The sequence below is a fragment of the Diadema setosum genome, chromosome 2 (genome assembly GCF_964275005.1).
Source record: "Diadema setosum chromosome 2, eeDiaSeto1, whole genome shotgun sequence".
In the NCBI taxonomy this organism is placed as follows: Eukaryota; Metazoa; Echinodermata; class Echinoidea; order Diadematoida; family Diadematidae; genus Diadema; species Diadema setosum.
The window spans coordinates 33901443-33911917 of record NC_092686.1 but is presented as its reverse complement, the minus strand read 5'-3'; the positions used below and the strand labels follow the sequence as shown (position 1 = coordinate 33911917).

The following is a 10475-nucleotide window of genomic DNA, read 5'->3' as shown; positions in this document are numbered from 1 at the left end:
CCCCGCATCTGCTCCGTAAGCCCCCATCCCCTCAAAAAAAAAAAAAAAAAACACACGATTAAGGAGTATATTGAATTGACAACTGTTTTATAGAGAGGGGACATGTGCGCTTTTCTCCACTACCAAAATCTCACGCATTGTTGTGATGGTCTCTTGACACCAGTAATAATCTATGGGTTGAACTCGGTTACATCGTATTTTATGTTTATGTACCAATGATTAAGATTCAAACTTGGGATCTCTAGAGCACTCTATATACATAATACTGAATGTTTCTAACTATAGTGACAAATTGGTGTAGCCAAATAAAACTTCAAACTGAAACACAGGGCCGTGTCGTTGTCTTGACAAAAGACTTACGATATTGTGAATATTGTTTGATGATTAAGAATGTTTATCAAATACGGTCCATTCTTTAGAAAGTAGAGTACATAATAATTGGGTCCTCTTGCTAATTAATACACAGGTATATCCTAACGGTATATCCTAACAGAGAAATCAAATCTTGAATGTGATGTTGAATGTAAACAGGACGTATACGTATATCTTAGCCTTTAACATTATTCAAGCATCCGTGTGAATAATAGTCGAGTTCACTCCATTTGCTTTATTTGTAGCTATTGTCATAATGCCAATTCTCAGTTAATGGTAATAAAATTGTGGACAGTTGTAAATATAAGTCGATATAATTTTGTGCATTGAATGTACCATAGCGATCCGTTTGCGCATGTGAAACTAGGATGTACATCATGGTAATGATAAAATATAGAGATGTTTATTTATTGAAATCTGTTGAGTACTGTTTTCATTCTATTCTTTTTATTCTCATGTGTTTTCTTTAATGTGTGCATAAACTCACAAATCAGAGAACGATTAAAGAATGATATGTTTAGATTTAAGTTCGTCTCCGTAAACTAAAAATCAACTTCAAAATGTAAATTAGTGTCTTTTTAAGCTTCAGTTCTAATGTGATACTGAAATATATGTTGTAAAAACTTCTGCCAAATGCTCCAGATGTAAAGCTTTGAATATCAAATCGAGTCTACCGATTATTAATTCCATTTTATTATACTTGAACCCAATGATGTCTACCTCGTATAGTCGAATCCTTTTTAAGCTTAGGTAAATTTTTACTAACATTTTCAACATTCGATTATTTTGCGTGTAGCTTCGCCCGTGCACTTTGTTAGCCAGGCATCACACTGCCCCGAAGTTTAGGAAAGATGGACACACGACGAAGGAAAAATTCAAATTCGGCTCTGAGTTTATAATGAAATTATTCGGGAGGGCATCTATCGTATGATCACTACCGGTGTAGAGTTTCTCAGGCTGCTAACGAAAGCTTTGGCTTTTGATCGGCTTTTAACCAAGTACGGGGCTAACTTCGCAAGAAATGGAAAATTCCATATTCGTATGGCCATCTTTTGACTATGGGGAGACAATGTGACACCAGCATATTTGTTGTCTATGTTTACCTTTTGTTTTTGTTATCTATGTTTGACATGCATGATTCTGTGGGCGCGGTCGTTCGATTCAGCTATGCGTAGCTTATAATCAAATATTATTGTATTATCATGGTAAATTATTGATCTCCAGCCATATTTGTATGCTCATTCGTTGTAGTCTTTGTATACTCATGAACCAAAGAGCATATCTCGACTTTTTATAGGTTGTACATGAGTTAAATTCGTTATGGTACGCAAAGATTATTCTGTTTGGCGAAGCGTTAGTCCTGTGGTTGACTTTGATTTAAGTGATAACCAGCTCATTGTGTGGCGTGTTTACTTAGCCTAAAACTGACAGCGAAGGAATTAATTTAATCGCTGCTAGAAGAGGGAAAATAGACTATATACCCTAAGATTTTACTCAGGTAAGTTTCGTTTGTTTTCGTGATGTCTCTGTAATCTTCTTTGATAACGTCTTTGTAATTCTTGTGGTAATTCTGACTTTAACAGTATTATATCAATCTAGCGCCCGCGGCGTACTGATCGAGTTATTGACTTACAATAATTACGTGTCTATATATAGCCTTTGATACTAATGACTTGAAACTGGGAAATCATACTGTTTTTAAGTGACTGGTCCGTATTTTCAGGAGAGCGTATCAAGGTGCTTATTCAAGAGTGGAATTACTGGTTGTCATTTTAAATTTGGCAAAGAAATTGACAAACCTCATGTGAAATTTAAGCGCCAAGAAAATTGAAAGTCATGCGTATAACAATGTGCTATCATACGTTGATTTGTTCCAAGTCTTATTTTTATACCCCAAGTATTAGTATTGCAAAGGTACACACACAAGTAGTACAAACTGTAATGTACATAACTCTATGCGTGCGTTCTACCGATCATAACGTGGTTACTTTCTCAGAATAAGTATTCGAATTAGAAATGAGCAGTTTGGAATGTCTCCCAACGTTACTCTGAAATAACGCTGCTCACACAACAAACAGTACAAGAATATCACAAAATTCGTATAAAGACACAAACATGAGGTGTTTTATTCTTGGTTGAGAAAACAGAATCATGATGACAAAGTACTATTAGTTAAAGAAATAAATTACCATTCACGAGACCTTCTTCTGCTTTGTGACTCCTGGTTACGCTTTTCTTGTCGTACACTAAATGCACGTTTCCTTGTTAGATACAGTATATCAAAACAGCTGTCAAACTAGTTTATGCATGTTCAAAAATATAGCAGTGGAGTATTTGATTGTTTCTTGAGAGAAACTGCACGTATAGAAGCAAACAAACCATCAAACCGGTCTACAAGCATATTCAGTTCTTATGCATACCATTCTAAAAAGAAAAGAAAAAAAAAAGGTTGCATCTGTCAGCAACACAAAATTGGAATTGCTTCAATGTTTACTCGACATAGAGCCATCACCTATGCGTGAGAATTTGATACAAAGCATTGATATATATTTACTGTATGATTCGACACTTGGTTGTCATCAGGAATCATGTCCGTGGCACTGAATGCATTTTTGAAGCGACCGATCAGTTGATAAATCATAACAGTTCAGTTTTGGTCAAACTCAACTGAAAGGGATTTTCACACTCTACTGCAAATGTCAATTTATCTACATGATAGTGAAAATTATTGAATATTTCATTTGTGATTTATGCTTTTTATGTGTCTATACACACCTTCACCAACAAATACAAACACACACATAATACACACACCCATTCTTACATAACTATACATACAAACAAAAAAGAGAATTATCGCTTGTGTCCTCGTGTAAGAGGCAACATTTTTGCATATTACGCATAATGAATTATCGCTGGTGCAAAGGTTTGACATCGTTCGCTAAAATTAATTTTGGCGCTTGATACAGCCGAGAAGTTAACATAATATCGCCCTTTCTCTGTCCGTTCTTTCATTATTTTGATACAGTCTGTATTCATTCATCCACTTGAGAGAGAAATTCTAGTTTCTCATAGAGTTAACTTTGTATAATGAAACAAAATATAACACAAAATAAGGATCGATGCAAGAAATACTGAAGGTAGAGGGGTATGGTCAATCGCCACAGATAGAAATAAAAAGAATACAAATAGAGGAAGTGGCGTCTAAAATCACCCCTGTACACTAAGCTCTTCGATACTTTAAGAAAAGAAAGGGTATATATACACATTCATACCACCATGGAGCTACGCGGCTCCATGATACCACTAGCATATACTCATGTACACATAAACACACACACATACATACACACGCACATACATAACCCTGAATGTTAAACACTTTACAGTGCCCGTTAGCTGTTACTAAATAGAGGAACAGACCGCAGAGAGACCGTTCCTTTGCATGTTTCGTGTCTCATGAATAACGATTAGCGTTCTACAAGCTTCCGGTAACAGAGCTGGGGCCAGAATGATGTATACTTCACATCGTTTGACCAAGGAGGTTTAGACTTTCGAGACGCTATATATTCGACTCGTCACCAGCTGCACCAGGAGTAGTTGGTATGAAGACGACCTTAATTCGAGAGAACATGAGCGCCACGCTCTCATAGCACGGATCGCAGAACGCCTTGATGCAGATGGCGTAACTCTTGGTAGCACACACCAACTTGATCATGTAGGCCTTCAGACACGGCACCACGCACCTGTAGGAAAAGATCATTGTGGATACAGATGTGACTATCTAATTTTCATTCCCTGTCGGTTTTCTTTTGCCAAATAGAAAGTAGAACCAACTTGCAAACACCCATAAAAGGGAAATTAGGATCGGGCGTGCAGCCCTTGGAATGGGGATATTATAGTACTTTCAAAGACGAGTGCACGGCTTTCGGGAAAAAAGACACGATGATATGCGGGGTTTTTTCTTCTTTTTTTTTACGACAAAAACCTATTTAAACATTTCAACTTCGGAAATGCAAAATGCCGCCGAGTGAACAAAGACTGAGCACTTAAATACAAGAATTGATGATACTGGAAATTTTGCATGATATTCGGAATAACGCAGATACAAAACATATAAGTATTGGGAGCGATATAGTCATAAAGATTTCGTGGAATGAAAAATGAATTGGAGTAAGGTATATATAGATTGTAAACAAAAAAAAATCATAGATATTGATGGTGTTGATGGTGGTGGTGATAGCGGTAGTGATGGTGATGGTGGGAGAGATGATGATAATGATGGTGATGGTGGTGATGGTGATAGTGATGATAATGGTGATGGTAATATTGATGATGATGTGGGTAGTGATGGTTATGGTGATGGTTGACGGTGATGGTGATAGTGAGGGGATGGTGGCAGTGATGGTGATAGTGTGAGAGATAGTGATGATGGGAGAGACGGTAACGGTGATGGTAATGGTGATGGTGATGCTGATGGTGATGGTGATGGTGGTAATGATAGTGAGGAGATGTTGGTAGTGATGGTGATAGTGGTAGTGATGATGATGATGATGAAAACTGTGATCATGATGAACAATGACAGTAATGGTGGGCTCATGATGTCGAAGACGGGGATGGTTGTAACGATAGAATAGCGACGATGGTGGTGGTGGTGGTGATGCTGCTGATGATGATGACGATGGTCGATTAAATGGTAAAGGTGGTGGCGGCAATGGCGGTAGAGACAATAATAACGACAGAGCTGGTCGAATGCCTCCTTACCAGATGTGGCAGAATGAGAGAATGGCGAAGTACAAGCCCCAACAGAAAGCGGCGGGGATGCTGCAAACTGCGCTGCAACAAGTGTAGCAACAGTCCTTGCTCCAGTTGTATGTGTTGAAACTCGTCACCCAGGTCTTCTCCGAGCTGTGAATACCGTCTGGCTCTGCGAACACCTCGTGCCAGAAGACCTACACACGAATGAAAGCATTGTAGTCATATGAATAGACGTTTCAGCATTCGTCATTGATGTTCTGGTTAGCGATGTCTCGATTACACCTGTAATTATTGTGGTTTTATTTTGTTTTGCTTTTTCATTCTATACTAGGTCTACGATGTTTACAGGACAAAAAGTGCAATTGTATATCTAATATTCCCGAAATTCCATGCAATCACAAATCACCATCTACCGAACTGCCACATACAAAAATGTAGATCCATGTGTGATACTTTGGGAACATTGGGATTTATCGTGTATAGTGTGAAGATGGACTACCGAGTGTATAGTGAACGGCTCTTTAACTCTACTTCTCTCTAAAATTTGAATTCAATTAAACAAAATATGATACATGGCATTATCATGACGTCAATCACAAAGGTTACTAACGAGATGGACGATCGATGTAAACACAGATCGGTTTTTTTTTTTTAATCTTTGTTTGTCTATGATTGTTTCTGTTTGATCTTGTGATTATGTTGTCATATAGGGCCCGCATCAAGATGGTCGCATCATCCATGGCTCTGAGCGTACAGTAGCATCATCAAACTGTGCATCTGGGCGTGTGAACACTCTTCATACAGTATGATGGCATGCAAGCAGGGCGTCCGGTCACTTAGTAATGGAGGAACGCACGGAGTGACCGGAAGATTTGCTTCATGATCCTATTTAAGAACATTATATAGCTGATATCAGTAGAAGACAGTTGCTCGTCGAGGAACAGCATAATGTGTGTACAAGAGTGTGCGTGGCTGTGTATGATGTGTATATACGTGAGTTTGCTATTCAAACTGGGTGTGTGCTTGTGTATATCAATTCTACATGGATGTGTGCTTAGGTGGGGTGGCTCACGGCGCCTGCGTGAGTGTGCGTAAGTGAACGGAGAGCAGAAATGGGTGTGCGTGAATGTAGATAACGTGTTGCTTTACTTGTAACATGGAGCTTGAGCTCCACGCTTGAATCTTAATGCAATATCCATTACTTACAGACCGAGTCAGTCTTTAAAGTGCTCAATTGCCAGTAAATTTACGCGAGTACTGCTTTTAATATTCACAAAGCCGTGTCACATTGCAAGCGAGGTTACTGGCAAGGACGCAGAACGAGTGAGCGCACAATGTTGTTTCAATATCTATGGTTTCTTTTTCAAGAATTCATAGACAGCAGGAAAAAAAAACAGTGAAGAATTTAGCACTGGATAACAGATGACTCGCTAGTGAATAATGGGACACGAAAAATAATTGTCTGCTGTTTGCAAGATGACATCACAATAGGCCTCGGACTGCTTCCATGACTGAAATGTAAAGAGTGCCTCAAGAAAGGGTAATTAAAGGCCTATGGACACGCATGTACATGTATTGCAATAGAATTAAACGCCTCACAAAAAAAAAATACCTACCATATCACAATATTATTCAGTCACGCCGGTAAAATCCATGAAAAACAAAAATCGATGAAAAGCAAAAAATCAAATGCAACAAGGTGCAGTTTAGGCCTATATATTCATACTCTGGCGAATTTGAACAATCAAGATTATGATATGTGACACTGATAATACTGGTATTTTATATATCAATCAGTTGAAACTATATGATGATACAAAGGAAAATATATTCAATTCAATTCATTTATTTCATTCTCATTTTCTTTCCAACAAAACATAACACGAGGTAAATCAGAAAATCCATCATAAGCATGTATACAGTACGAAGTGCGAAGGATTAACGATATACAACAAACTAATAGAGATGAATCATGTATACATATGGGAAAATACAAAGTTATATTTTGAGGAGGAAAAAAAAAGAGAACTGAGAGGTCCACTAAAAAGCAGTGCTTGTAGGTTGTGGACCACTCAAGAATTTCTTCCAAAAATACACATACAATTACAAATACATTACACATATGCACAACAACATGGCATAACTAAACTAAGGAGATACAATCGAACGGAATGGGACAAAAACAGAATTAGTGGAAGAAAGGGAAAGGAAGAAAGAGAGAGAGAGAGAGAGAGAGAGAGAGAGAGAAATGAGAGAGGAGGGGGGGGGAGAGGGAGGGAGAGGAAAGATAGAGAATGCCTACACGCTGAACAAGAGAAACGGAAGAGAGAATTGATGAGGTGCTTCGAACAGATGAGGTGCTTCGAACATATTAGAATGTACAGTTGACGTGTATTTCAGGCACACATACTCTACCTCGACACCAAAAACGTTAAAAACATAAAGATCATTATCAGGATCTTTATGTCTCGATCTTTTACACACGACAATACATGGTTATCACAAAAACTTAGATATTCCGTACTCTGTGATACTACCAGGTCGTACAACGAAACACTATCATTTTGAAACCCTGAAGCTTAACACAAAACTGTGCATCTCCTATATACTTCACAATCTAATATGTTAATCAGAGACGTCCATGAATACATTTCTATACTCCCCGAAATACATACGAAATATACTTCATCACCCAGACCTTGTTGCATTAACTGACTGATTGTGGGCATCTGCTGTGTCCCATAGGCAGTTCCGAATATTTCAGGATGCTTCAGAAAACGGTCAATCCAGTGTAAGCATATTCACCTTAACATGGCTGTTGATGTCATCTGGATCGCGGTCATCCATCGCCAGACCCTCTGGGACTTTGATCCTGACATCGCCCGTTCCGCTCGCAGGCTGCTGTGTCTCCGCCATCATTATACGCAATCGTCAGCGGGTCGCACAATGAACAACAAGGACCTGAAGAAGGATCACGAAGTCGTCGAGGAGATCGAGTGGTGGCAGCGACGCCCTTCTGGCGAGTGTAGACAAGGCGGGATTTATCGACCTGTAACGGACGAGCCGTAAAAGAAAAGGGTGTGCGCTCGGTCCCTTCTTGGAGGCCAACGCTACCACGATGGGCACGAACAGTCTAATTAGTCCACTCTGTCACAGCTTTAAATCGCCCAGTTTACTCACGCTCTTATGCAATCATGCAAACATAGCGAACACCAGTGCTTCTCAAAGGCGTTTCGTAGCATATGCATGTATTCTTCCAGGACGCCGTGAAGAGCTGGGACTAGCTTTGGATCTGAACAAACAGTCCGTCGTTATATTGTTTAGAGGACCTATATGTATAGCGTACGGGCTCGCTCGCTGTACAGCCGTGTTTGTTCGAACACGAATCTAGATTAGATAAAATGGAAGAGGAGTGGTCAGAACAAATTTTTCCTAAGACTAAGAGCGATGGATTTCGATGATAACGGGACTCATCAGATTACCTTCCAACTCGTTGGTCTTGGTGTTGTCTGAATTCATATTTTTTGTATATAGTTGCGTTTAGACTTAGGCCTATACAAACGTGCCTGCGACACAGAAAGGAAAACAAAACCTGCAGAATTGCTCACTTTAAAAGAGGGCCTCGTTGCAGAGATTACTAACATTTATGCCTGTTTTTCATATCTATCTATATATTCTCTTTATATTTGTACATATCATACATGTATATATATAATATATATATATATATATATATATATATATATATATATATATATATATATATATATATATATGTATATATATATATATATATATATATATATATATATATATATATATGGGATCATGAAATAATGCTTGTGTGATTTGAACACAAATGTACAAAATAAACTTCGAAGTGTGATATTTAAACAGGTGAGCACAACAAATTGTGCATTTCGTGTGATATACCAAGAGTCTTAACCATGTGATATTTTTGTTTGTTTGTGTGTTTTTCTGCTTTTTGTGGATCGAATATATACGGATTAAGGGGGGGGGGGCAGACGATAATGATGATCATTACAGCTGTGTACTACCTCAAGAGAAAAACTTGCAAGCAAAGGAAATGTCACTATCGGTTAAAGGTGTCTGGAAGGGCGTTCGGAAAATGTGAAACTTGTTTTTTTTTTTCAATTCCTCTTTGTTCTTGATACCATGCTGTTACCATGGAGATATTGATTAGTAAATCTATACCTTTCAAACACGCCGGAATGTGAACAATCCAAATCGAAATGGATGCGAAAGCGATAGTGTCCCAATGGCGTGCCTTCCCGATGTTCAAGCAACCTTTCTACCTTTTTTTCTTTTTCTTTTTTTTTTTCACGACGCGTGCAGTGCATTGTAAATTACAATAATTGGAATAAACATAGCTGCAACTGGAATACTCGCAGCTACATGGTTGATACCGTCTGCGATACCAGGATACAGCAATTGATTTCTGTGGCAGGTGCATATAGATACTACTTTATATTCGTAAAACGGAAAGCACGTTTATCCTCCATATAAAACCGTGTGTGAGAGTTGAGAAGCCATAATAACAGAGGCAACTCTCTTAGGATGCTTAGCTGATCTGAAGGAGAACAGAACAAACATCTTAAATCGCCGACTATGCAAAACGCGAGCGTGACAATGACACTCTTACAATCAATGGGAGGATTGTTAAAAGCGAAGCTTTATTCATGTATTCTGCTACATAGATTGCAGTTCTGAAATGAAAGGAAAAGAAAATACAGCGAAATGTCTTTGGGGGAATGTTTTCGTTGTTTGATTACAGTCGATAAGCATTTCATCACAAAATCTGAACTGTCAAATGAGCATTCTTTGTGACTATTAATGATAAAGGCATCATATCTAAGGGATCTTTCGGTGACACACAACTTGTAAATTGACACAAGCACCAAGTGTTTCATAATCTTTATGCCTATCTTATGACTGTTATAATAATGTGCAGCCGAACAGGTAGATTACGATTGTTTTGACATAATGCGAAGTATAGGCCTATACGTGATATAAAGTGGTGTCATTCTCCGTTTATGCCCATATATAAAAAAAAAAAAAACAATATGTCGATGAAAATATCTAGAAGTGTTTGGGTACTTTTAAACGGGTGCTGTTCGTTATTCCGAAGGTTCGCTATTCCGAAGATTCGTTATTCCGAAGGTTCGTTAATCCGAATCACACAAATTCCCTATACCTACAGGTTCGTTAATCCGAAAATTTGTGGCGTTATTCCGAAGGTTCGTTATTCCGAAGATTTGTTAATTCGAAAATGAAATTCGGAATAACGAACCTTCGGAATAACGAATCTTCGGACTTAAGAGCCT

The 10475-nt window shown here is 38.3% G+C and overlaps 1 protein-coding gene across 1 annotated transcript; it reads right to left on the bottom strand.

Annotated features, from left to right (window-relative positions):
* Positions 1-3934: 3934 nt before the first annotated feature.
* LOC140244315 (caveolin-3-like) lies at positions 3935-8046 on the bottom strand. The gene is made up of 3 exons (XM_072323961.1): positions 7936-8046; positions 5137-5324; positions 3935-4118 (listed from the first exon to the last, which is right to left on the bottom strand). The coding sequence occupies exons 1-3, from the start codon at positions 8044-8046 to the stop codon at positions 3935-3937; spliced, it is 483 nt and encodes a 160-aa protein (XP_072180062.1).
* Between the last annotated feature and the right edge of the window lie 2429 nt (positions 8047-10475).

Bases quoted from the DNA above. Each gene is read 5' to 3' on its own strand.
- LOC140244315 (XM_072323961.1), bottom strand. From the start codon at position 8,046: ATGGCGGAGACACAGCAGCCTGCGAGCGGAACGGGCGATGTCAGGATC. The intron at 5,325-7,935 runs GTGAATATGCTT...ATTCGTGTGTAG, and splicing joins ACATCAACAGCCATGTTAAG to GTCTTCTGGCACGAGGTGTT. The intron at 4,119-5,136 runs GTAAGGAGGCAT...CTTTTCCTACAG, and splicing joins CTCTCATTCTGCCACATCTG to GTGCGTGGTGCCGTGTCTGA.